Source organism: Rhodamnia argentea, chromosome 8 (genome assembly GCF_020921035.1).
Source record: "Rhodamnia argentea isolate NSW1041297 chromosome 8, ASM2092103v1, whole genome shotgun sequence".
Taxonomy (NCBI): domain Eukaryota; kingdom Viridiplantae; phylum Streptophyta; class Magnoliopsida; order Myrtales; family Myrtaceae; genus Rhodamnia; species Rhodamnia argentea.
In genome coordinates this window covers 22,668,412-22,695,688 of record NC_063157.1, presented here as the reverse complement: position 1 = coordinate 22,695,688, position 27,277 = coordinate 22,668,412, and the positions used below count along the sequence as shown (strand labels likewise).

At 39.0% G+C, this 27,277-nt stretch overlaps 3 protein-coding genes across 12 annotated transcripts; 2 read left to right on the top strand and 1 right to left on the bottom strand.

Moving 5' to 3' along the window:
• Window positions 1–6,026: 6,026 nt before the first annotated feature.
• LOC115755725 (CTD small phosphatase-like protein 2-A) lies at window positions 6,027–11,667 on the top strand. Of its 8 annotated transcripts, none has more exons than XM_048283966.1 (7): window positions 6,027–6,189; window positions 7,372–7,544; window positions 7,750–7,871; window positions 8,469–8,574; window positions 9,529–10,083; window positions 10,696–10,991; window positions 11,165–11,667. In XM_048283966.1, the coding sequence occupies exons 2-7, from the start codon at window positions 7,382–7,384 to the stop codon at window positions 11,321–11,323; spliced, it is 1,401 nt and encodes a 466-aa protein (XP_048139923.1). In that variant the 5' UTR covers window positions 6,027–6,189; window positions 7,372–7,381; the 3' UTR covers window positions 11,324–11,667. The 8 variants fall into 8 exon arrangements, with proteins under 8 accessions (XP_048139923.1, XP_048139922.1, XP_048139921.1 ...); XM_048283965.1 differs by having other exon boundaries at window positions 6,029–6,189; window positions 8,472–8,556; window positions 10,654–10,991; XM_048283964.1 differs by having other exon boundaries at window positions 6,029–6,189; window positions 8,469–8,556; window positions 10,654–10,991.
• Window positions 11,668–12,180: 513 nt separating this feature from the next.
• On the bottom strand, window positions 12,181–17,656 carry LOC115755720 (ABSCISIC ACID-INSENSITIVE 5-like protein 2). Of its 3 annotated transcripts, none has more exons than XM_030695230.2 (4): window positions 17,499–17,656; window positions 15,671–16,599; window positions 15,474–15,545; window positions 12,181–12,644 (listed from the first exon to the last, which is right to left on the bottom strand). In XM_030695230.2, the coding sequence occupies exons 2-4, from the start codon at window positions 16,487–16,489 to the stop codon at window positions 12,564–12,566; spliced, it is 972 nt and encodes a 323-aa protein (XP_030551090.2). In that variant the 5' UTR covers window positions 16,490–16,599; window positions 17,499–17,656; the 3' UTR covers window positions 12,181–12,563. The 3 variants fall into 3 exon arrangements, with proteins under 3 accessions (XP_030551090.2, XP_030551092.2, XP_030551091.2); XM_030695232.2 differs by having other exon boundaries at window positions 15,671–16,556; XM_030695231.2 differs by lacking the exon at window positions 17,499–17,656 and adding an exon at window positions 16,768–17,456.
• Window positions 17,657–20,976: 3,320 nt separating this feature from the next.
• Window positions 20,977–25,550, top strand: LOC115755719 (SUN domain-containing protein 1). Its single transcript, XM_030695229.2, has 2 exons — window positions 20,977–22,085; window positions 25,059–25,550. The coding sequence occupies exons 1-2, from the start codon at window positions 21,036–21,038 to the stop codon at window positions 25,362–25,364; spliced, it is 1,356 nt and encodes a 451-aa protein (XP_030551089.2). The 5' UTR covers window positions 20,977–21,035; the 3' UTR covers window positions 25,365–25,550.
• Window positions 25,551–27,277: the final 1,727 nt, after the last annotated feature.

Below are 27,277 nucleotides of genomic sequence, written 5' to 3'. Positions count from 1 at the left end.
GTCCGTATTTTTTTGTTGGTAGTTTGGGCTTGAGCATATGAATAGCTACTATTATATATATTCTTTTTCAATTTTAATTAAATGATGTAAGGTGCGATGTACTAATTGTAGAAGAATCATCTGCTGGACGTAACCCTAATTTAAGAGTGAACTAGGATAATAAACTCAACAAAAATTAACGGATGGTAAATGTGTCACAAGTGTGTCGGTTTAAAATTTTTTTGTGGCCAAAAAATTGATTTTGGATAAATTTTACCGATTTGAGATTTTTTTTTTTGTATTAAAAAATGCACGAAGAATTGCAAAGGTTGGGAAGAATAATCGAGGAAAATTACAAAAGAGGAGTCTCACTTTCCAATGTCTTATCATTTTATTTTCAGTTGATATATTTTTTATTTTATTTTTTTTGTTAGAATTCATGTCGTTTTCAATTTATCATGTGGGGGTTTGAGCTTTTTGAGAGATGATGATGATGACGGGGTGGAGTGGAGCAGGTGGAATCGAGAGGGGGAACTGTGGGCGCACGTGCACCAATGTGTTGTTGTCCTTGAAGCTTCTTGGAAATAGCGGGGTACGTAATAAAGGAGTGCTTCGAGTTTATCTTCTTTTGAAATGTTACTTTCAATTAAAAATCAATCGAGCGGAAAATTTGTCAAAAAAAATCTTAAACCTATTATATTTTTATTAATCTAGTTGTGAATCTTTTAATTTTGCCGATTCGGTCATAAACCTTTTGCATTTGTGTCAATTCAATAATAAATTATTTTTTAGTCAATTCAATCATAAACTTTTTGCATTCGTGTCAATTCAGTCCATTCGGCCACTTTGACCATCTGGTATTGACGTGGACACCGGCCGACGTTGACGGAGCAATTCTCAATAATATTTTAATGTTTTTTTTCAAATTCTTCATTTATTTATTTATTCCTTTTATTTATTTATTTTATTTTTTTTGTGCGTCTTCTTCCTACTCCTTCCTCTAAAAATCCGGCTATCTCTTTCACTTCTTTACGACATAGCTTTAATGGACTGATTGTGCATTGATCGACCTCCCCGAGAAAGCCATCCAAGAAGGCTTTTTGTTTCGAGTTAGCAGCCTTCTTGTGCTTCCTTCCCGCTCGTTGCAATGCTTGCGATTGCAGAGGCGTGACGCGGGCGTTCAAATCTCAATGGGTCATTCGATCTCGGCCATGGCTGCTCAGCCCACTGTTTTCAAGTTTGAAGATCGACGATGGGGAGCGGCCGGTGTTTAGCAACAGCCCAAGAGTTCCATTTCAGCGGGGATTAAAAGCAAAAAGGGGAAACTCAGAGTACAAGTAAGTGAATGGAAATGCTATCTTACTAACTCCTTGAGTTAAACTACTGGGGGGGATTATCTAGTTTCAATAATGCCTGCAGGTTCAGTGAAAGAAATAAATCATGTAGAAGATAAACAAAGTGTTCTGACATTATCGGCTCAGCGGCGGCCTACCCTATAGGAGGGAGATGAACAGTTAAAAAAGAAAAAAAATAAAAATATTAAAATTTACCCCGTCACCGCCGACCAATCAAAGTTGGTCGTATGGACTAAATTGACACAAATGCAAAAGGTTTAGAATCGAATTGGTATAAATATAATAAATTTATGATTGAATTGGCAAAAATATAATAAGTTTAGAACTTTGTTGACAATTTTCCCCAATCGAGTCGAGATAGGCATAAAAAAATACTGTGTATTTGTGGATATCATCAAAATATTTTCTTTATTGATTTATGCAGCATATTGTTTTTTTTTTGTGATTTTAGAGGTAAAATATTTTTTCATTTGCATTAGATATATCAAGCAAATAATACGAAGGGTTAATAACATTAAAAACCCCAATATGATGCGTCTATGACATATTTGCTCCAAATTAACTTTTTTACCACTAAAAACTCTAAACCCGTACAATTATAATAAATTTATCTCAAATTAAATTTTTGATCATCAAAAATTTCAAATATGACACTTGTGACAAATTTACCATCCATTAATTTCATTTAAAATGGGTTAATACTATGAAAAATTCTAAACTGGTACACACAAATTTAGAGTAAAAATCCCAAATCGGTACACCTGTCACCGGCTACATGTCATTCAACTCAACAATTTGATGGTGAAAATTTAACAGGAAATTACGAAGGGTAAATTTGTCGTAAGTGTATCAATTTGGGATTTTTTGTGATCAACATATTAGTTTAGGGTAAATTTGGCGCATAAATTTTTTGTGGTATTGCTATAAACCCTAATATAAATATTAACACGCTTGGATTTCTAGCTTGGTTATGTTTAGAAAAATGGCATATCGATCCCGGACAAATAACCCAGAACTATATCCGGTAATATTAATTTACGATTTCTCGGTGTTTCTTGAATACCTTTCATCTTTTCACTCAAAAAATGGGTTCTTTTAGGATCTCCCTGTTTTTCCATTCTAAAAACAATACAATTAAGGTATCTTTCACTTTTTCTTCTTAATTTGTATTTCCTTGCACTTAATATATAGAGAATTCTCTTCCATTTGAATTGTAATGTAACATTTCAGAAAATTTTCAGCACAATCCCCCGATTTCTTGTTCTCATTCCAGATCATGAAGAATGACACTTTTAAGGTGCAAATGACAACCATTCTCTTCCCGGGCTCTAGTATTTCATAGACGAGTTTACGAACGTAAATACGCGTTTGATAATGATACAAAATTTCTGTTCCCGAAATAAAAATTCGTTTGATAATAACATAAAATTCTACGGTTGCCCACGAGAGAACGGAGAGGAGTCGGGGACCAAAGACCGACAACGAGCGGCCGGAGATCGTCAAGCAAACGACAATCGGCGGCATGAACGTGAGAGAGGCGACCGGCTGCGGGAACGTGAGAGAAACGACCAATAGTTGGGAACCGGAGACCGGCGGCGGGCGATCGACGGACGACGTCAAGGTCGAGAGAGAGAGAGAGAGAGAGAGAGAGAGACTGTATGTGAGAGAGAGGAAGTGAGCAATGAAAATAATTATTATTTATGCTTTTTATTTCAAAAATAAAAATTTAGAAAATTTCTACTTCTTGTTTCTGTTCCAAACCTATTTCTGAAAAATAGAGAAATAGAAGTGTTATCATACTCACCCTTAATCGATGATTGAAATATGTTATCAACAAATATGCTTAGAGGAAAAGATTAACCTTCAAAGAAGAATTGCTTGATGTTCAATTGTAAAAGAGGGAAACAGTATTTTTTTTTAATTGTCGAAAAAGATTTTTGTAAATGGATATCTAGTGATTTTTTAAAAAGTCACCCCCAATAATGCCGGTAGATCAATAAGAGGACTTCTAGTGGTTGCCAACCCTCTCTATCGACCGTGTGCTTAATACATTCAATATTCAGCCCAATATAATTAGAACGTGTGGATTAACTGTTGGGACACATGGGAAAAGCCAAAACACATTGAGAACACGAAGCATCCAACAAAATCACGAGATTCCCGTCGTGCGATATCATTTAATCATCAATACACGTGATAAAGTGCCTATCCCATCAGCCGTCGGCTGTGATACCCAATTGAGAATGTCGTCGAAGCCTAAGTCCGGGTCCATTAGAGAAGGTCCAAAAATAAATTACTCAATGCGAGACTCCATTTCCCCGACACCACACAAGTGCCAAATGACGTAAAATTACAATTACGAAAAAAAAGTGCGTCTTCATGGAAATAACAAGACTATCTCGATCCAAAGTGCATCGCGGGGAACCTCTCTCGTCCCGAAGAATACGAACATAAAAACCTTACGTATTTAAACATACTTACATAATCATATATTTCGAGGTGGGCTACATGGTTATGGTTTAAATCGGGCATTTCAAAATGTGCATGGAGCTCTTATAGCGATGCCTATCGAGTGTCGATTAAATTTGTAGGATGAAATTGACTCTTTTAATGAACTAAGCATGTCAATTAAATAATACCTCACTCAGTACATAACTTTAAGAGGAATTACTACACCGACCCACAAAGGGTTTCCCTTCTCTCCGTGGCTGTTTTGTCTTTCTCCATTTCGAATAAGACTCGGTTTGATTTACGCAAAACAAATGTTTTGGGAAATATTTTTTTTTTAAATAATAATTTATATTGTTGGAGATTACCAATGAATGAAAAATATTTTCATTAGTGGCAACGACTTATTTTTGAACATTTTTTGTGATAATCAATTATTTTTTAAAAATTATTTTTCAAATCATTCATATGTCGGAAACCTAAAGGGCAGCATCAGGATCAGCAAAACTCACCACTTACCATGTCCACCAAGCTCAAAATCCTGTACGGATTGAACTGGAGGATACCAAAAGCTGGGCCTACACTCGAAAGCAAACCGAAACGAGGAAAACCAGGGACTTACAAGCAAACTATAAAGCCCGCCCACAACACCGAGTCAAGCAACGACTCAGACCCGGTCCACGGGTTTTCATTGAGGTTAAGGAAAGTGTCGTGTCCTTGTTTGAAATTTCTTATTCTATCTTTCGAGAAAATGGGATCATGTCAAGCCTTTATTTGAAATTTTTTATGTAGCTTGCCTTTCTCGAGTTGAAACTTTGCATTTCGCGCGCACGAGAGGAAAAAAATGAATGTAAAGAACATGAGGTCGAAGGAAAGGCTTTCGGGCTTTTATTTGGAATGATGTCTTTTTTGAATCGTCTTTTGAGAAAATGAGGATATTTCAATCCCTCGTTGGGAATTTTGCCAACATATATAACTCACCTCTCTTGAGCTAAAAGTTTGCAATTTGCACACGAGCAAAAAAAAATTGCATGCAAAGAAGATGAGGTCGAAGGAGAGGTTTTCACAATTTGTTCGAAGTGGGTGTTGATTGAGGTCAAAGTAAAGGTTTAGTAAGAAATATATCAATCGAAGGAGATAGAGGGCGGAGGAAAAACTTGAGGGATCTATGACTCCATTTCTTTCGTGAAAAAATGAATGATTTAGATAATAATTTCCTAAAAATAATATATTGCATCGCTTGAAATAATTAATCAATTAAAAATATTTTCATTGTCAATAGTAATTTATGTGTAAATATTTTTTAGAACGATAAAGAGAATGTAAGATAAGCGACTCCTTAATTTCCGTGCAAGCGGGTGCTAAAGGAATAACACTTAGTTCTAATACCATATATGAAAGTATAAGCTAAAAGTTAGTAAGTGGATTTTGATCCAATATATAAAGTATTTAATGAGGAGTCGACTTGGGTTTGTTGAAACTTAATCCAAATCAACACTTACGTCTTCAACTCTTTTCTCGAAAAGAGCAGATTTTTGTCCAATATATAATGCCATCTTGAACTTTAAAGTTATTCATACGGTCCATAAACTATTAGTAAATGTTCAATCTAGTATCTAAATTATACAATAATGTTCAATAATGTCATTCCATTAATTCAAGTTAACGGAATCTATCGATATGGCTTCTATTTCGTCAAATTTGAATGGTGGGCAACAAAAAAAAGGGTTACATTTGAATTATCCAAGTAAGACATTCATCTCAAATCGCGGTATAATAATCCACCTCATAAAATAATGACCAACATGTTAAAGCATTAATAATTTAGGGACCATATGAACAAATTAAAAGATGATTACACACGTCATCAAATAAATTTAATTGGTCGTTTGAGCAAATTAAATTACTACATTAGATAAATTAAAGATTCAGAGACCATAGAAGATGTCGAGCTAAAATTTAAGGATTATTTACGTCATCTTTCAAATTTTCATTTTTTTTCCCCTTTACCGCCACACCACATGCAAAAATCCCACCCTCGCGTTGCGCTGTGTCGTGCTGAGTTGGAGATCCTCGCTAGCACACGCGTCGATCATCCAACGGGTGCCAAAGTGTCTTCCCGCCCCAATCGTATCCCGACCGTCCGTTGACCCCGTCCGATGTCGTCGTCCCCAATAAGCGAAATTCTTCTGCTGCTGATTCAAATGATTGCCCTTGCCCTCGCTCGTTCGTTCTATTGGACTCTCTCCCTCTCTCTCTTCCGATATAAGGCTTGCTCGTGCTAGCTCTTCACCTCTTCGGACCCATCTCGGTCCTCTCCTCTCTCTTCCTGAATCGCACGTCGAGAGAGGGAGGGGGAGAGAGAGAAGGGGAGGTGGTGAATGAATTGAGCTGATTTACTTCGAGGGTAAGTCAGATTGCTTCTTAAGTTTTGACATTTTTTCATTTCGATTGAGCAATCGCTTCTGTGGCGAGTCTTTCCTTTTGGGTGTTCGAGATTTTTCTGCTGGTTTATTTTGTTTTTGGGGTTCTCCGTTTCTTGGCAGATGGTCAACTGGGGTTTTTCGTTTCATTTACTTGGATTGAAAGAGAGTTGTTGACCTCCGACGACTAGTGTTTTCAAGTTTGTTCCTTGCTGTCTTAATTGGTCATTGTCAATTTTAATTGTAATTTATCAGTTTTTTTATCCTTCATTTTCCTTCTGGGCATGTTTTGTGGACGTGCTATGAATAGTTTCCCGAGTTCCGAATTTGTTCGATGAAGAGATGAATTTTATGAGTTTTTAGTTCGAGGCGGATCTGAGAGAAGGAACTAAGAAGCTCAATTGGCTGGATCTGTTTGGCCCCTCGAGTACCTCTCTCTTTTACGTGAAATTTGCAAGTCTTTTCCAATTTGTGCATCATACGATGCTAATTGCTAGATGTGTCGTAGGTGGATTTTGAATTTCTGCTCAATGTCCCGTAAAAATCGTTTCTTTTAACGATATTATTAATTTTTTTAGTTTACTGGGTTCATCAATTTAGCATTATAACCTGGTGGAGCCTACCCAACATTTGGAACCTGGATAATTGGAGTTGTTCATAATGACTTACCCAGTTTTTTTTTTTTTTTTCAAGGCTCAGCCAAGAACGTAACTTGTGCAAAGTTACCCCTGTCTTTCTGCTTCTAATTGAATGTTTTGTTTGTGTTATAAGGCTTATGTTGTGTCTTTTGAATGCAATCAACTGTACTGATGTTGTTCAAAGTACGGGTTTTGGATGAGGTTTTGGGCATAACTTTCAGGATAAGCAATTGAGAGGTGGCTGAGATAGTGTATACCCATAAGGCAGTGATATGAGTAAAAGCTTCTTGAGATGCACTCATGACATATTTTTATGTATATATTAGAAATTTCTTTGGTTTCCTTTTGGCTTAATATTGTTGATAGTTTCTGACTAGATGGTTTCTTCAATTGATATGGAAGTCTTACATAGCATGAACAAACCTGGCTTGTGTTTCGGGTTCCATTTTCTTTTTTCTCTTAGGGATTGAGTTGCTGCAGTTGTTTTCCTTGGATATGCTCTGAATTGGTGTTCATCCTATTCAACAGCTGAGGATCAATGCCGGCTCTACAAATGAAGGCCAAAGCCATCACGAGTTGTGAGAAAGATGGATACCTGCATAGGTTCTGTCAGGAATCAAGTAAAATTTCTAAAAAGAAGAGCTCTTTTTTGTGGAAATCCCATGAGGCGGTAGAAGCGGAGATGATCGAATGTCAAAGTGGTATGTTTGTCAGGTTCATATTGTAATGTCTTAAAAAAATTCTACTTCCACCCATCTGTGTGCTCTTGTGTTTTGGGCTTGAGCGGACAGACATGCTTGAGCCCTGCAAACATGCTTGTTTCTTGCAGAATTTGACCCCAGTTATGATTTTGACTTCAATAGTTAGATTTAATACTGATTCATCTGGTGGGTTTTCATGATGTAGGAGCGATATCAGAAGAAACCAGAATGGATAAAGCCATTCATTCTGAAAAGGACAGCAAGCAGGACATCTTTGTGGCTCAAGAACGATTGTCATTCTCTGAAGATCTAACCTCTCCAATAGTTGTGAGTAATTGGTTTTAGAAGCTTTTCTGGATTAGTACACGATGCCGGGGGCAGTTACTAGAATTCCTGTATCAGACAGCTCTGTTTTAATTTTTCACATCTTTGTGGCTCATTGATGCTTTCTGGAATTTACGTCATCGTTAGATTGGTTTGTTTCAAGTTCATATTGGCATTTTTTTTTTCTGATAATAGAAAAAAGGGAAAGAAATAGTTTTCTTTCTCTCTATTTGAAGGGTATTGTGGAAAATGATATTTAACTCCGTATGACTGAGCATTGTTGAATCAAGTATTTAAAGCAAGTCAGAAAACATATGGGATTGAGCTAGGCAATCAATTAGTGGATGAACAGCTTCAAGTATGGATATGAATCTTTTCTTAAAGGACAGCTTCAAGTATGAATATGAATATTTTCTAGGTGGATTTTGGAAACTTCAATGAATCTAATATTTGACGGTAAATTAGGGGAACTGAATATGTGTTCTCATTGTAACTTTCATACCTTTTTGCAATTCCCAATAAAAGGGGCCTGTGTGTTCACTTAATCTTTCTGGAAATTTATAATTGTTGTTATCTGATCTATTTACTTGCTTGTCCTGGCAGGACTTGTCACACGCTCCATGTCCTTCACCCTTGGAAAGAGTGTCCTCTATCCCTGTAGAGTCCAGGGTCACTGACTGCGACTCAAGTGTTTCTGATGATATAGGTAGTTGGGATCAGTAACCCTATAAAATCCAGTATCGTGGTTTTTTGTGAGGCAGTAATTTTCTTCTTGGATGCACAATTTATTTTGCGAGGGATCTTCCATGCAGTAGGCATTTTTCATTGGTCAATTTGTTGTTCTAGTTAATTTAAATCTGGGAAGAAAGAATATAAAAGGACATGTGTGAATCAGGATAGAAGATGATATTAAACGGTTGATTGATCTTGGTTTATAAAATTCTCAGGTACCTGCTTTTAACATCATCAATGTTTAGGATGGGATATGTATTACTGAGATAGATACTGTATGGTCATAATTTTTACAATGTGGGACCTACTTTGGTTCATGTGAGAGACATTAGTGGTGCACTTCTCATGAAGATGGGTTGTATTGTTCGTACATGCACGTGCGTGCTTCTTCTTTTGCCATGTTCCATAGAAAGTGTCAATTTGGAGCTAAAAAATTCTGACTAAGACTAAGCAACTTTGAACCCCAGATGATTAAGAGATCCTTAGAGAGGAAGTTTCCACTGGCAGAACAGAGTAGTTTAGATGGGCGAAAATTTCTTCTACCACCTTCTGCTCTGCTGTAGCAGTGAGAGGGAGTCACGCAACCACTCTTAAGTTTCTAACTTAATTGCAAAACCTTAGAATGGCAAAATGAGTGTTATCTTTGATTGTAAAGACAAACAGGAATTCTGGCTCTCATGTATATTTTGGAGCTGGCCAATTTAGCTAAAGTGTGTCAATCTAAGGATAGAGGTTCCTGATGTACTTGTGAAATATCGGAAATGATTAGTTTCTTTAGACAGTTTTAGTGTTTATGGTGGCTGTTTTGTTGTATATGCGACGAGGTATGACTCTCCTGGGGCAATTGCAAGTTCAGATTGCTGTATGTCCCAACTTTTTCATATATCGTCTTTCTCATCTCTGTATTATCTTTTCTCATTTGTCACAGGGAGGGAAGATTGTCCTATGAAGAAGCCAGTAGAAATCAACTCTGATAATACCAGGAGCATTAATTGCTCTGGTCATCTATCTTCACATGATTTGGATCTACACTTCTTGGATGACGTTGATGGTAACACTAGGAAAGACGGTGACGGGACAATGGCATTAGATGATATTATGAAGAGTAGCCTTGTTCAGCAACTCGAATGGACTGAATCCAATATGCTTGTTGATATGACCGGGAATTGCGTCATGTTGCCCTTTCCATTACCGGAAGAAACAGTAAATACATCTTTTTTCCAAGGACAGACATTAAGTGACGAGCTCTTGATGAATTCAGAGAGTGCAATATTTAATATGGTGACCCATCATTCAAAAATTTGTGATCAAGCCCTTGCTAACTGCAGACCTGCTGATTCAGTTGAAATGGACTCCTTTGATCCCATCTTGTTTATTAGAAATTTTCTTGACCTATCTGATCTGGAAGCTAACTCCCTGCCAGCACTACTGCCCGAAGAAACGATAAGAGGGAAGCACATAACCTTAGTTCTTGATCTGGACGGTATGCGCACTTTCTTATCTATGTGTGGAGTTTCCTCCCATGTTTTGACTTTTGATTGTCGTGTTCCCTCTTGTGTACTGGTTCCATTTATTTTCATCATTGTTTCGAGGAACTTAGGTCTTCCCTTGGATAATCTGATTCTTCATTCACTTATTGAAGTGATTGTTGGTATTGCCTTAGGTTGTCTGAATCTTGATAAGCTTCCTGTTTGCAGAGCACAGTGCTTTTGTTTCATATTTTTGCTTTTCCGAAAAATCAGGTTTTGGTAATTATTTGAGGTTTAGACTGCACAAACGATCTTTAAGCACGTCGCACTCTGGTGCACGTCTAAACTGCCTTATCATCGTGTTTATTTGAGAATTGATTAATTTTTTGTTATCTTCTTTTTTGTTCGGAGCTAGACATTTGAAAGTCATCATAATGATTGCTGCTTTTTTAGCATCACTTAATAGCGTCACTTTCTTCTCAAAGAGAGTGAAGATTACGGTTTCTCCTTGTAGATAGCTGCATTTTCCTATGTCTACTTGATAGAGCTTACAAATTTGACGTACATCTGCTGCAACATTACAGAAACTCTTGTCCACTCTACTTTGGAACCGTGTGATAATGCAGATTTCACGATACAAGTTTCCTTGAACATGGAACAGCACACTTTTTATGTTCGTCAGAGGCCTTTTCTCAAGACATTCTTGGAAAGGGTGTCGGAGATGTTTGAGATTGTTCTGTTTACAGCCAGTCAGAGATTTTATGCTGAACAGCTTCTCGATCGCCTGGATCCTGATAGGAAGTTCTTCTCTCGTCGCGAATATCGCGAAACATGCATACTATCAGATGGTATTTTCACTAAAGATCTGACGGTCTTGGGAGTTGATCTGGCGAAAGTTGCTATAGTTGACAACTCTCCCCAGGTTGGTTTATCCTTTCCTAGCATCTTGGCTTTAATATGGTGTCTAAACTTTTGATGAGCTTATACGAGGCCAAAAAAAAAAAAAGCAACTAGGGAAGTAGCTGATTAATTAAAAAACACGGTTGTCCATATCTTTTGTCAATAGCTCCTCTAAGTCTGTTCTCTGTGTCTTAGGTATTCCGGTGGCAAGTGAATAACGGGATCCCGATCATGAGTTGGTTCAACGATCCATTGGACTGTGAGCTGATTGCGCTACTGCCCTTCTTGGAGACTCTGGTTGAGGCGGAAGATGTTCGTCCTATCATTGCAAAGAGATTTGGCGGTAAAGAGTAGTTTGTCGCGTACGAGAGTCCGGCTAATCGAAACAGTAGCTCTGGGGCTCCTAACAAAGGAAGGCTCGGAAGAATCTTGAGTTTTGACTTATGCTAGCATTGGCTTTTCAGCAATAATTGGCAATTAGACTTGTGATCAGGTTTTTCTCTATTTTTCTTTATCGGGGTGGCTCGCGGGGCTGGTTAACTATAGCCGTAGTTATCATTTGATTGGGAAGTCAGAAGCCTTGTGTAAATCGTAGTTGCTGCTTGTTAGGTTGTCCAAGGTGTATATAATTTTTGACTGGCAGTACGGTTCTACCCACTTGTGTATATCCATCCAAGTTACAGGATTTTGTTCTTCTTGATTTGCTTCAGTGATAAAATACCGATCGTGCATTGGGTTTGTTCCTCTCGTCATGCCCTGATATGAGTTGTCCTCTCTCCTATCTTAGCATTGCCTGAGATGCAGAAAAATGACGGAGGACATTCTCCATTTTTCCTTTTTCCGGGTTCCTGGCCAAAAGTACTGATGTAACTAGTGAGCATCTGACTATGCGGAAGAGTCCGGCAAATTCCTACAGGTGTTAATCAAAGCTACTTTGACTTTCTCTTGATCCCACTTTCACATTGCTCGAATCTCACCACTTGAATTCGTGTACACTTTTAGCAATGAAGTAATTTTTTCAAGTGCAAACAAACTTTGGTGTTAGTATTAAATTGGACGGTCCCTTCCTTCTGCAACATACAGCTGAGAAAGTCAATTATTTAGTTCATGTATTGGGGAGAGAGAGGGAGAGAGAAGCAATTCATAAGGTCAGTAATCAGACACCCATGATTTGGCAAGTGGATCAGACCAAGCATAACACAACCCGTGAAGGAGAAAAAGCTCAACCAAAGATATCAAGAGCTTAATGGCAAGAATGACAGGATACAAATACTTACAAAACTGCTTAAGAATCACAATTCTCACAGCGATACACAACTAAAAGAACCACAAACAGTACAATGATCCCACTGATACACTAGGAAGCAAATTAAATAAGAGCAAAATTTTGAAGGCTCGGACAAATATCAGAAAGCACCTGAAATGCGCGACTTGACGGGCTTTGGTTTAATTCTATGTTATTAGAAAGCACCTGAAATGCGCAGCTCGACGGGCTTCGGTTTAATTTCTATTTTCCTCAGCTAAACCAAAACAACCAACAATGAAGGCATCGTTATATCTACAGAACCTTCACATACAGAGTACGGAAGCAGTGTCAAAATGGGGCTGATGTTGTTCTTCGCAGCCGATACTTTGGTTCGGGAGGAGGTGCACATGGCAACATCTTCTCCAACTCCTGCCAAATTGAAGTACGACCAATTTAATGACTCATGAAGCAAAATACAATTGACCGAACAACAAAACCATCTGTACAAACACCATGTATTTGCAACACATGGTTCACAATGGGACATAAGTGCTTTGAATTTCCATTAGAAGCAGGTTTCATGAGCTAGTCGATAAGATCTGTCAACGGCATTACTCTACTGTAAGTTTCATAAATCCAAGGAGATTCATCAATTCTTTCCTGCCTGTTTTCTAGATATTACAGTAACAACATAGATACCCCCGAAAAGGTAAGAAATCTTCAAAGCAGGTTTCTCCACTAGAAAAATTTTCATCTCGGCGAATTACCCTTTTTTCCAGTCTGTCTAAATTTGTTGTATGGAAAGGTACACCAACTTTAAAGTCTAAAAATACCGGACCAAGTTCAGACAATAAGAACCTCACTTAATCCTCAGACTAGCACACCTGTGCAAGTTCCTCGCACTATAGGGACAGAAACACGCAGCCAGAACTACCAGTAAACCAACCCCAGACATCAATCTTTTGAACTTAATAGCCTAGTTTCAGCAAATTAAATAAAAGCAAAGCTTTCATCTTAAAAAACAGGCGACAAAAGTCTAAGATCCAAAAATATTGTGGACAGAATGATTACCAATAGAAGCTCTTTTTTTATCTGAGTACCAAAGGGTAGCAATCCTGTACCTGCTACCCCATTAAATATGGACAATCTAACAAGCCTAACAAAGTGCAAAGCTATCTATTCTTCATAATATAAAAGGATGTTGCAACACCCTCAACTGTTCTAAGGTTTTCTCCCAATTATCTATTACTACGTTTCTCTTTCAATTTGCAGAAGCACCAGGATACAATTTGCCTGAGCTTAATAGCTATTGCCATGGAAATACTTACCTCCAACTACACCCAATTCCACAGCCTCAAGTGCAAAAAGGAAAAAAGTCCACCACATGAGACATGAAATTACACCTTTTTGATTTGCAAATAATACCCTATACATTCATAAAGCGGTAATCCATTACCTAAGGCCTGCTTAGTAACGCTCCTATTTCTCTGATTCCTGTTCTTTTGTTCTCAGAAACAGAAAAAAGAACAAAAATCTGTTTGGTAATGTCAATTAATTTTGTCTATTCCCAGGAACAAATCAGTGGCCAGGGAACAGAATTGGAATAGAAATAAGAAGAAGAAAAAATCTACATCTCTGTTCTTGGGAACAAAATAAGAAAAAAATCATTTCCGCTTAAAAATTGTTTCTTGGGAACATAATTGTTACCAAATGGACGCCTAGTTAGCAAACAAAACTACATTTGCAATCGTTCACCTGCAGTAAGAAGCGCAATAAACTTATTTTTCCAGCCTCATGTGAAATAACCATGTTCTGATAGACCAGTTGAGAGCAAGAGCGCTAGCACACTAACAGAAGAAAGGGTCATGGTCCAACTCCACAACCAGAACATTTTCCTCAAAAACTCAACATTTTAGAATAGGAGTCCGAAATCTACACCAGGCGTAAGTCTTACACAAAATGCTCCAAAAATTGGTCAGTTAATTCCCCAGCCACCTTTCTAAGCCAACACGCTAGTACATTAACAAATCTTATGCATGCTGCCTCCAGGCTCTCGAGTAATGATAATCATGGCTCCTTCTCTCTTCCTAGAATATGACTGACAAAGATTCACCACTCTCGACATTATGCAAAAAAAAAAAGAACAACCATAATATCTTCCTCCACAAAATTCCCAGTTAGATTGAGAAAATTCAAGTATGAAGCTATCAACCCCAGAAACTCATGGCCTATTCCCCTCTTCTAAGGTTAAGCTATCTTCACTTCTGGATGACCAAAGATTGTACATATCACTCAAGTGTTCTTCCTACTAAGGAAAACCATCCACTCCATCTTGTTTGCACAAACCTAATTTCAACTGAAACTCCTTATGCCACTTAATAATGGCTTTCCCTTGATGAATGTCGTTCATCCAAGTTCAAATCCACAATCACTGTATTACATGTTCGCAATCTCAAGCAGAAGGAGAAGTTGTTTTGGTCCTCGTCTCCCTTTTGCAATTATTATGCTAGGGACAGCATTTGTAACCTCATGTGGGAGGGCGAAATTTGCTCTGCATTCTTTTGTCCCTCTCTTGCCCGTCGAGCCTATGAGTCCATTCATCTACATCGTTTCTTCGGCTCGACTTTTCCAATGCCATCCTATTTGACATTTCACAAAAGGGATGCCACCCTTCACCTCCTTCGTGTCAAGAAGACCAAATTCGGACAAGACTTGTTTCCTTAGTCCTGAATAGTCCAAACTAAGTACCGTCTCTCAATCCCACTTTTCAAGTTTCCACAGCACTGGTGGTCATGCTAAAGCTGATAAATCTATAATCTTCTAGGAAAGCCTCTTAACAAAATCCAAGAAATCATAAACTTTGTGGAACATTATTCATATCAAGAGAGAGAAGTAAACCCCATCACCAGGAGAAGCACAGGATGATGGCAGCAAGTTGAGATAAGAGCAATGAGCACAAGTTTATTTTGGTCTTCTTATGAGAGGAGAGTTGAAGATTTTCGAGTGAGAGGTTCTTCAGCAAAACTGAACTGCTCATCCCTCTCTTCAACTTGCCTGCATACGAAGAGCCTTCACTACAACTCCACATCTCTCATAAGGACACAGGGCAATACAAGGTCACCTCTCGGAAGTTGGAAGCTTAGGGATTTTCATCAGATGGCCAACCCACAGAGCACCGAAGTTGCATAACAGACTATAAACCAGAAATCAAGTGGGAGGAACAAGTACTAGAACACGGTCCTTAAATGAAAGATTGACCTTTCGTTTCCTCAGCCTTTCATTTTCCTCTTCTAGCCGCGAAACTTTGTTCTCCAGTTCACTTGTGTAAGCCTGTTTGGAGTGGTCGATAAAATTAGAGTAAAATTGAAAAAGAGAAACAAGCAGACATTTTCGACATAGCAGAAAAACCATTAGCTGAGTCAGCCAAACTTTAAGCAAAACAAGCCAAAGCTTACCTGCTTCCTCGCTCGTGAACGAGCCGCAGATTCCCGATTTTTTATCATGCGCTTTTGCCTCCTGTCAACACTCTTATCTATTACTTCTTCATGAGTGCCTCTTTTCCTACCACTTGTCTGTGAATCTGACAATGTTCCAATCAATGGTGAAGGTAAAGCAAGCTGGTTATCAGGATATGGAAGGTCCATCATTGAACCAGCTCCCATTTGCAGAGGCTGCGGCATAGTCTGAGCTGGCATGTAAATACCCATAATGTTTTGCTGTGGGTGAGCAAACTGAGGTTGTGGGTACTGCATCCACTGTCCTTGAGGAGGAACCTGCGGTGTGATGATGGGGTCGACTCTGCCAATATTATCTATGCTCCTTTTATCCGAAGATGACTCAACGACAACACCTGCTTTTACTAAGAAGTCCTCCAAGGTCATTTCTCCTAAAGTGGGTTGTCGTTCCTTTGATTTATTTTCTCCTCTGTTCTTATCATGCTGTATATCTCTCCATACCTCATCAACCGTCTTCTTGCTCAATGCACCAGTTAATGAAAGGCTTCCCTGATGGGGGAGAGCATTTTGATTACCCACAGCGGTGCCCTCAACATCCATAAACATTGACTGACTGGCCTCAGCTGTCCAGACATTCTTCAACAGCTCGTCCAGGTTCATGCTGCTCAATGGCTTCCCTAAATCACCTAACTGGTTTTGGACCTCATCAAGTGTGAGACTGTATATTGAATTCTGCCGAGTCAATGGCTGAACATCAGTGGATTTTCCATTATTACTGCCGCCGCCGCCACCTTCTGAAGCCATTGTTTGAATCCCCATTAAACAAGCCAATCTAGCCTCACCAAGTCAACCCAATAGTAGAGTCATAACTCTGCTGACAACAGACCTAAAGCCGACAAAACTCAGATGTAAACCAGGAAACCTGCAAGCTGAAATCAGTACCAGCATAAGAAGACTATCAAATGCCAGCACTTCTCAACGAGAACTTAAAACTTAGATCAACACTTACGAAACCCATTTCCGATAACTGGGCATGCATCAGAAAGTTGAAGAAGCAGATCCCTACTAGAACAGGAGTATATTACATGCAACAGAACCTCAACACATGAAAGTATCATCACTCCCTACTCCAGCCACAGGTGTCCCAAGAAACTTAAAGCTGATCGACAAAGAAACATAGAATAGCTTGGAGTTGTTGTCGAGTGACACATCCAACAATAAGAAAGCAGAAATCAGAAACAACTCTCCTCTGACAGAAATAATCGACTTAAACCCCAAAAAACAAAGAAACAAATTGATGAGTCAAAATAACACAAAATTAAAAATAAAACGCGCCATCGCCCAAACGTGCCGGTCCACAGCAAAAGAGCTTCAACAATCAACTAACATCGGCAAAGCACTCGACATCAAAATTCGGGAAGAGCTATAAATGATCGTAACAGCTGCATGCAAAGAAATTGCCGCCATTTGTCTGAATGCCTCGGGAAGCCAGCAATCAGAACCGCACTCATCCGCTCACGCATTCCCAGCAGCAACAGAATCGCACAAGAAGAAAGAGCAGAAATCTCGAGATAGGAGGGGAGATCATCAAAGAACAGCTCTGCATGCGCGACAATCCAGGAACATTGAACTCGAAAGCCCAAATTCCCCGAAGAAAGGAGATTACTGCTCCGTTCGAAGCGCGACGCGATTCACTTCTTCCATATGCAAATGCGGCAGAGAACACAGCGGGAGAAGGAGGAGGAGGAGGAGGAGGAAAAAAAAGCTCCGAAAGAAACGAAATTTCGAAAATTTATCGGGAGAGAGAGAGAGAGAGAGCGTTGCTTACTCGCACACTGAGGACTAAGATCGATCTGGGAGTGAAGGAGGAGGAGGAGCTTCTTCGAGTGCGAACGCGAATTGCAGGAGGAATCTTCAGTTATTCAGTCGCAGGTGGCAGAGAACAGTTCGCAGGAGAGAGAGAGAGAGAGAGCGAGCGAGAGCTTGGAGACGATGAAACAATAAAATGCCGATTAATTTATACTTTCAGTAATTTTTTGGGGTTCAAGGAAAACCAAGTTTAACAATAAAAGAAAAAAGGAAAAAGAAAGCGCCGTGAAGAATTGAAAAGTAATTTTTTTTAATTACAAATAGCAACAGGCCACTCAATTAATTATCAAATTTGGACCCAAAAAAAAATTAATTATCATATGTCACAAAAAAAATTATGAAATTAATTTAAACTTAATATTGAGGTACTTGAGAAAAAAAAAGTGTTGTCTGAAATTTATGTTGCCGTTGCATTAATTGATCAGCCCTTTCTTTATTTATTTATTTTTTGATTTGGTAGGCATTTATTGCAGTTGACCAATGGACTCTCCGTGAATCATTCAACCACCTTCATATGATATAATTAACTTTCCAATTACTTAAACTTAGGGATGATCGAGTTTCGATCCGGTCCGATTCCCCTCGAAAACCGGGAACCGGATCGATGGTCCCGATTCCCATTTTCCGATATCGAGGACCGGATCGGTCACTATGGGAACCGGGAACCAATAACATTTTTGAGTCTTAAATTAGTAAATTTCTCCGGCATATTCATTTTTCACGACACGCTCGATGGCCTTAGAAGCTACAAGTCCATGTGACTCTCAAATCTCATTGCAGCCAAGAATCTCGAAAACTTGAAAGAAAATTTGTTTTTCAAGCGAGGGTCTCGTGAGATATGGCCATGTGACACCCTCGCTTGGGTTGTGTGACCTCCGAAAGGGGTTGCTAGGGTTGAGCAGGGGTGGTGATGTGGATGATCGTTGCTAGGACTTGCGAAAGACGTGAAGATTGAAGTGGCGGGGGCTGCGAAGTACAAAAGAAAGAAATAAACTCTAAACAATAAACATTACGGTTATTTTTTTTTTAATTCGACCAATCCGGTCTTATGTCCCTAGAACCGGAACCCGGATCGTCCAGCAGTTGGTTTTAATATGAAGAACCTGGAATCGGACCACCGATCCAGGAGGTTCCCGGTTCGGATGGTCCAATTTGCTCACCCCTACTTAAGATGTCCTTTTTGCCCCCTCACCCCCCACCCCTCTTTTAAATTTCCATGCACTAAAGTTCACAAACTATTGTACTTGTTATTAAGCATTGAAAGGCGTTAGAAACTATGAAATTCTCATTTATGTTGTATTAGCAAATTATTTCAATTCAAATTTTGCATATGCTTTTATAAACTCTAATATGAAACCTAATTTCTATAAGTATAAGGATTAATACCATGAAAAAAAAAATCAAACTGGTATATCTATAACAAATTTATCCAAAACTATATTTTTGACTACAAAAAATTGCAAACTAGTACACCAGTGATAAAGTTACCTCAAATTATTTTTTTGACCATCAAAAATCCTAAACTGGTACATCTATGACAAATTTACCATAAACTAATCTTTTTTATCACGAAAAACCTTAAGTTGGTACACTCGTGACAAATTTACTCTTCGTTAAATTGGGTTATTACCACGAAATATCCTAAATTAACACACCTATGACAAACAGAGGGTAAAAACCCTAAACCGGTGCACCCGTGATAAATTTACCGTTCGTTAATTTTCGTTAAATTTAATCATCAAATTGCCGAGATACGTGACACGTGACATAATTAGTTTTCGTTAAATTTAACGGTCAAATTGTTGAGATACATGGCATGTGATAGTTCATTGGTGTATCGGTTTAGGATTTTTACCCTATGTTTGTCACATGTGTATTAATTTAAGATTTTTCATAATATTAACCCAATTTAGCGAAGGGTGAATTTGTCACAAGTATACCAGCTTAGGGTTTTCCGTGATATTAACTCTAAATATAACTCTCCCTAAACGAGGGGAAAAAGATGCTAGCAACCAAACCTGTTTTGATATAGATCGAAGTTTTACTCTACAAATGTGAAATGTCTACCGATGAAACAATAGAAATACCAAACGAATTTTTTTTTTTTGGGAAATTACGAGTTTAGGTTTGGATGGTGTGGAATTAGCCATTTCCTTTTATCGACTTATGAAGTATGGTGCACTTCATTAAACTTTCTTAACAAATAAATCGGCACATCAATTGTACGATATCCTATCTTTTCGACGATAATGCCTTATGACGATGTAGCACAAGTAATATTTTTAGCGGAATGTTTTATTTAGAATCGATGCACACTACTCGTGTTTTGTTAATCAATTCATCCGGCAAGTAAAATGAAAGGAGGAAAATCTATTTCTTTTCGAATGATAAAAAGCAAAATAGGATAAACGAGCGAGTTTTCAAACCTTTCTTTTCATTTTACAGCAAGTTACTTTAAAGGCCAGATTACAAAGCCAATACAATAAAAAAAAGAGACTTTCTTAGTTACTGGACCTTACCCGAAAGAAAGAGGGGCTTACCAAAGCCAAAGAAATGAAATGACTCGACTAAGACTAAAAGGTTTGACCTGCTTTTTAACTTGCTTAAGGGACAAGGACTTACACTCTATCTCAAACCCCAAGGCTCTGTCTTTTCCTTCCCTTACCAAGGATATCTAAACCCGATAGGTCTTGTTTGGTTCAGCGTTTGGCCAAGGGACTTTGAGAAAATGCAAATATCTTTAGGCTAAAGGCCTTTTTCAAAATGCAAGTAGTGTTTGGTAAAGTGTATTTTAAAAATACATTTGGAAAGTAACTTTAACGTAAATGTTATTTGGTGAAAAATGAACTTCGTAAAATATTTTATCTTTTTGAAAAAAAGGCAGCGGCGGCGGCGGCCAATGAGCAATGGTGGTGGGCGGCGGCGGCAAGCGAATGTGACAAAATTAAAATAATAAAAAATTTAATTGCATTTCGCAAAAGTCCTTTAGCTCAAAGTACCTCTAGAGATACTTTGGGCTAAAGGACTTTGGAAAACATTTGAAATGCAATTGCATCTCTCCAAAGTAAGCCAAAAAATGAACCAAACACCATTTGCATTTGGCCAAGGAACTTTAGAGCTCCAATGCTCATTTTCAATGCCGAATCAAACAGGGCCGTAGTTACCGCCCCCTGTCTGTGGGAGGATACACAAGTAAATGCTATTTACTAAATAGTAATGTCGTCACTTTTTCTCATGCACAAGAAGAAAACTACCGACTTCTTTTCTTTTTCTTTTTCTTTTTCTTTTTCTTTTTTGGGGATATTTTGAAATCAAAATCAGAACTGTGCGACCGTTCAAATCGTCGCGACCTCCTCCCCCTCCTCCTCCTCCTCCTCCTCCTCCTTCACCATCGCGCAAATCTCTTCGCAGATCGACGTTTTTGGCCGTCGCACCGATTCCTCATCGACCGGATTAGGGTTTTTTTCTTCTTTTTTTTCCTCTGCCGTCACCAACAATGTCCGCATCCACGGTGTCGATCACCGCGAACCCGGCTTCGGCGCGTCGGAGGCCGGTGCTGCTCGCCGACAAGAAATCCAACAGCAACATCGAGCTTGTCCCCGCCGAGAACGGGGCCAACGCCGACGACAAGGCCGTTTCCGGCAACAGCAAGGATCTGAGCCACCACTCGATCCGAGGGGAGGGCAAGGACCTGGCGACCGTGAAGAAAGCGCTGGGGAATTCCATGATCTCTCCGCGCCGGGCTCGTAAGGTGGCCCCGAAGGCCGAGAAGCCGCGGTGGCTCACGGTGGTGAGCGTTTTTACGAAGAATTTCCTGCTTTTGGTTGTCCTACTAGGTCTAGTTCAGTTGGTCATGAGGCTCTCTATGAAGTCGCCGGGGAGCCCCGTGGAGTTTGCGGATTTCGAGGGGCGGATTGCGGAAGTGGAGGGGCTGTTGAAGAAGACTTCGAAAATGATTCAGGTGCAGGTGGATGTGGTTGATAAGAAACTGGAGAGCGAGATTGGTGGGCTGAGGAATGAATTAAGCAAGCAGATTGAGGATAGGAGTGTGATGACGAGAACTATTCTGAAGAAACTGGAAGCCAAGAATGAAGTTGTGGAGAAGTCTTTGAGTGAGTTAAAAGAAGGAAATTGGTTATCGAAGCAGGAGTTTGAGAATTTCATCGAAGAATTTATGAAGGGAAAGGGTGGTGTAGTTGATCAGAGTGATGTCAGTTTAGATGATGTAAGGGCTTATGCAAGAGATGTGGTTTTGAAGGAGATAGAGAAACATGCTGCAGATGGGCTTGGGAGAGTAGATTATGCGTTGTCCTTTGGTGGAGGAATGGTGGTCAAACACTCGGAGCCTTATCTTGTCGGGAAAGCAAGTACTTGGTTTTCAATAAGCAATCGCCATGGTGTTCATGCTGATGCGGATAAAATTTTGAAACCCAGTTTTGGTGAGCCTGGCCAGTGTTTTCCTTTGAAAGGAAGTAGTGGCTATGTGCAAGTTAGGCTTAGGACAGCAATTGTTCCTGAAGCTGTTACCTTGGAACATGTGGCAAAGGTGATGCTTTCTTGCATAACATAATTCAATTCTAGCTGCAGAATCAGCGTTCACTTTCCTTTTTTGCTGTTTTGTCTTGGTCTCTTGCCTATATATACTTGGGATATGACGTGAGTGCTTAAGATTTGCTGGTGGGGCTTTTATATATCAATTTAAACATGAGGACTTATTGACAAAAGGTAACAGAATCTTGGTTTGTTTCCCCTGTCTGAAGTAACTGGTTGCAGTGCTTGCTTAGAGTTTGCTTCATTCTTTTTTAGTTGAGGTTGAGAATGATGAACTTCAGACTTGTGACTAGATTGTACAGTTAAACTGGGACATTAACATGGGAGAATATCTGGATTGTTACCTTTAGAACCAGAAAAAGAAGAAATAGAGCTTTATTTTATCTTGCCAAACATGTTTTGTTCATTGCTACTGATAATGGGCCAAATGGTTGCCCTCACTTTGATACACACAAGAAAGAGGTGGTAACATAGGAGCAGGAGAAAATATGTGCCGATGTATTTAAAGAACGGTGCTCTATATTTTTCATCTTCATGCTCATAAGTCTAGTGATGGGAAGTTTTGGATGCTACAGTCCCATTTTATAAACTCTCAGTTCTCACTATTTAAAACGTCCTTACCACCAGACATCACTGGCCCCTATGCGAGGTGACACCATATGGCTTTTTATCCCATTCTTGAGAGACCTCTGTGGATCAGCTTGCAAAAGGAGTTCTAAGTTCCCATCCCAAAGTATGTCGATCTTAGGTCTCAGCAGTCCCCTGCAGAGGGTAGTTATTGAAAAACCAATTTTAGGCATACCTAGAAGAAAGTGTTTTTGTGGTTTGCTTCTGATCTAGGAAATTCCTTGTAGCAGTCAAGGTTCAAGAACTGCATTAAATAGAAGCGGTAATTTAAAGACCTAATTAAAATGGACCTAACAAAAGCTTGGGATTCAGTCGTATGGCCTTGGTTACGTTTTCTTTCTACACATGCAAAGACACTTTTGTCTCATCTTTCTGATTGCTGTAGTTTTTGTAGCCTCTTTATAGGAGGTCAGCGCAGAAAAGCCTGCTGGTCTAGATTTTCCTTGAAAGAAGTGAAGCTTTTGTAAATCCCAGTGGCCTAGAATTTAGGGAAGTTATGGTTAGATATAATTTCACAATAGTACTTGAAAGTGATGGTTTTGGCTTCTTGATGGCATATCTTTAAGTGTGAGTCACTGGAAGCTTTTATAAAGCTGCATAATTGAGGTCATTAGTTGAATAATTTAGCTTTCTTATCTTTTAGTTGGATGATTTTAGAATGGAATGAGAGATTGGTACGTGAAGCGAGGGTATGAAATAGGTCTTTATCCTCTCTCAAGAAGAGGAAAAATTGGGGTTACTGGATGCTTCTTATGCAAAAATCTGCTACCTAGAATGATAGAATCTCCTAAAATAGGTCATTACAACTATTGCATAGACTTTTTGATTGACCTTCGACAAAACACATTTCCTTCATAATTCCCTAACGAATGGAATATCTTCTGATGGTCGGGCCAAGCAAAGGTTCTTTCTTGAAAAGGAATCTAGGAACTTGTTTTGTTGGGGGGTATAGGGGATATTGGATTTTGGTTGTCACTGCCAACATGTTTGGTGCAGTCGTGGTAGGGTTGGTTGGACACTGGCAATCGTGGTGGGACTGGTTGTGGCTCAATGTGGTGGAGGTGGATGGCATTGATGGTGGCCTAACAGTTTTGGTGTAAGTAGTGGGAATCTGCATATGTCAGATTTGGTTTAGTGTATTGTAGGTCAATCTTTTGATTACTTGCTAAGTCTATGGCCAGCAAAGAGAACCTGTGAAGTGAAACATTTTAGTGGTAAAAGCAAAAGAAGCAGAGTTGACTCTTGCATTGCACTAATTCGAAAAATAGAGAGCAAAAACTGATTTTGGCGGTTCCTGCAAGGTTAATGGAAGTAGCCTAAACCATGAAACTAACACTACAGGAGCGCCGTGCAAATATTGTCCTGCAGGGTGAGCTCATGAGTGTTGCATCCTAAATAGAGACATTCTGGTATATTAGAGCATTGCTAACTTACAATCTGAATGTACTTTTGGGGAGCTTCTCTCGTGAATCGGAGTATTATGGGTCGTGTGAAAACCTCGCACAAATCAGCAAACCTATATCGAAAGGATTGATAGTTCTAAATGACAGATCAGAGTAGTGGCATTAGGATGGGGTGACAGTTCCCTCGCAATGAGCAAAATAGATCATACATTTTATGCTTCAAGCAAGAGACTTTGATTTAACAGGGGCTTGCGATTGATTAGCTAGTTGGGGAAATTTCTTATTCGATGCATTTTGTCTGATGATTTTGTCTCATTACCGAATTGGCGTTTGCTCCATCTGCTGATGATTCGTTATTCACTTCTACCAGCTGTATATTGGTCAAATTTGTTCGGTGGATGCATTTGATCTGATGACTATATTAGGCTTGTCAAATTGTTTGCCGTTATTGCAGTTTCTGTTATTTGTTATCCAATCTACAAACTGGAGAAGAATTGAGGGAATTGGAATTGCATTTTGAAGTAAAGGATTTGATTTTCACATTTTAGTTGGCCTGGGATGTAACTAATTTCTTCCTGACTCTGATTTCTAGTTTTTGTTCTGCATTATCGTTATATACTTTTGCCTTATATTTTGTATGCTTTGTTTCTACTATCTTCATGCTTCTATTCCACTTCTGTTTTCATTATTCATAGTTATTAACAGTCAACTTGGAATTGTCTGAATCGTGGATTCTTTTCCCATCGACGTTTAATCAGTCACTCTGCCACTACTTTACTATGAGATGAGATATAACTGGTGCTCGTTTGCCACCTTTTTCTTACCCTTGTTCACCTCTTTGCTGTGGATGATCTTCGGATAATTGAGTTGATTATCTTTGTTTTTACCTGGTTGGCATTTGTACTAAAAATTGATGATTGACAATGATGTATGAACAGAGCGTGGCCTACGACAGGTCAAGTGCTCCTAAGGACTGTAGGGTCTCAGGATGGCTTCAAGAACATGCCGATTCTGCAGCAGTTGACACGGAGAAGATGTTTCTCTTGGCAGAGTTCACGTATGATCTTGAGAAGAGCACTGCTCAAACATTTAATGTCATGGATTCGACAGCTTCTGGTCTGATTGATACAGTCAGGTTAGACTTCACGTCAAACCATGGAAGCGCCACTTATACTTGCATATATCGCCTGAGAGTGCATGGTCAAGAGCCTGAATCTGAAACACTGTTAGCCATGCAGTCTTGACATGTTTTGGCTCTCGTTTTTCTCCCCTGTAATTCTTGTTATGTATCTCTTGGTTAGATCCAGTTTTTTTGCTCCGAAGGGTTCTGCTTCATGCCACCGGACTGCTTCTCTCTTTCTAGAGTTGTGATCCCTCGTGCTTAGACAATCTATGTGTCACTGTCCAGTCGTTAAGCTTAGATTAGTAAATTTTGTTGTACATTGTGACATTTTTGCTATTATAGCTGCAGCATTGCTTTGTTTCAATAGAGAAGTAGTCCATTCGCCCCGCAGGGGGGCCGGGGAGGAGTGGGCGGGCGGCATGATGTCAAAAGTTGCGTTTGTTTCGTTTTTAAGTGAAGACGCTGAAGGTGCAAACAGAAAATCCGGTTGCAAAACATATTTGGTAGAACTCATCTTGCTTCTGAAACCAAAAACAGTTCTCTATGAATAAGAGGTCCTTTTTATATTTTCCATTTAAAATGAGGCTAGAAGTGAGATTTGGTGAAAAGGTTTTTCATGCTTTGTTGAAAGGACTGAAGAGCGAAGAGCATGAAACGTGGAATTTGAACAAATATATTGTAGAAGAAGATTACGGTTTTGAGATATTTTTGGTTGAGTCAGGAACTTCATGATCGTGCAAGGGAAATTTCCTTATTATTTTTCTAAATTTATTTGTGCCAATAAATGCAAGAAGAATGAGTGACGTAAGTTTTGAGCAGAGTAGCAATTGCCTTGCCGGTTCTTCCTTTTTCCGTCTCCATCAGGAAATACTTTGTGTTTATGATTGACCTAGCTAGAGAGGTCGATGCAATTTTCCTTTTCCGGGAATTTTGCGTGTGGGTTTTCTTTTTTGGGACTTGCTTGAAGGATAACATCTTCGAAGGGTCGAATCTTACCGGTACTGATTGATGGCATTAGCATGGGCGAAAACGCGTTCTTAGTCGGATTTGCTTGAGCTGAATTCGACCACAAATATGAGCTTCCTTGCGTTGTTGGTACAAACCACAAAAATAGGGAATACTATATATATACAAAAAAAGAGTCCCAAATTTATTATACTTTTGTCAATTCAGTCTTAAATTTTTTGTATTTATGCTAATTTGATCTTAAACCTTTTGTCTTTGTGCCAACTTAGTCCTGTGGGCATTGGTGCGGACAATTTTTTATGATATCTATTCGAATTATTCTTTTTACTTTTCTTTTTTCTTTCTTTTTTCTCTAGCCGATTGAAAGTGAGGCTCGCCCTCGCTAGTAGGCGACGTGGGCGAGATTTGCCCACGCCCGGTGCCAATAGGGACGAACTTCGCCCGAGGTCGGCGAGGTTGACCTAGTTGGCCCTAGCCTCTTGCTAGTCCCTAATGGCGGCCATCTAGAGGAAGAAGAAAGGGAAAAAGGATAATGCGGCAAATGGTCCCCGAACTTTGACTTAATGTGCAATATGATCCTTGAAATTTAATTTGATTAATATGGCCCATGAACTTTTGGAACATGTTCAACTTAGTCCTTGAACTATCGAAAAATACTCAATGTAGTCCTTTCATTAATTCAATTTCAAGGACGACATTGGACATTTTCTTATAATTCAGCGACTAAGTTAAACATTATTCAAAAGTTCATGGATCACATTAAATAAATTAAAAGTTCATGGATCACATTGCACATTCTGTTAAAGTTCAAGGACTATATTAGTCAAATTATAAAAATGTTTAGCTATCACACTACATATTAGGCCAAAGTTTAAGGATCATTTGTATCATTTTCTCAAGGAAAAAAGAATGGAAAGAGAAAGAAAAATAAAATGTAATTCAAAAAAATATTTTGATATTATTATAAATTGTCAACGGCAGCACGGGTTGACATTGACGTGGGCATCGGCCGACTAATATTGACCGGATGAACTGAGTTGGCACAACAACAAAATGTTTATGATTGAA

Coding starts and splice junctions, on each gene's coding strand:
- LOC115755719 (XM_030695229.2), top strand. CDS start 21,036: ATGTCCGCATCCACGGTGTCGATCACCGCGAACCCGGCTTCGGCGCGT. Junction 22,086..25,058: donor CCTTGGAACATGTGGCAAAG/GTGATGCTTTCT, acceptor ATGTATGAACAG/AGCGTGGCCTACGACAGGTC.
- LOC115755720 (XM_030695230.2), bottom strand. CDS start 16,489: ATGGGGATTCAAACAATGGCTTCAGAAGGTGGCGGCGGCGGCAGTAAT. Junction 15,546..15,670: donor GTTCACGAGCGAGGAAGCAG/GTAAGCTTTGGC, acceptor CACTCCAAACAG/GCTTACACAAGTGAACTGGA. Junction 12,645..15,473: donor AAAGGCTGAGGAAACGAAAG/GTCAATCTTTCA, acceptor TCAATTTGGCAG/GAGTTGGAGAAGATGTTGCC.
- LOC115755725 (XM_030695238.2), top strand. CDS start 7,382: ATGCCGGCTCTACAAATGAAGGCCAAAGCCATCACGAGTTGTGAGAAA. Junction 7,545..7,749: donor GATGATCGAATGTCAAAGTG/GTATGTTTGTCA, acceptor TTCATGATGTAG/GAGCGATATCAGAAGAAACC. Junction 10,084..10,653: donor CTTAGTTCTTGATCTGGACG/GTATGCGCACTT, acceptor GCAACATTACAG/AAACTCTTGTCCACTCTACT.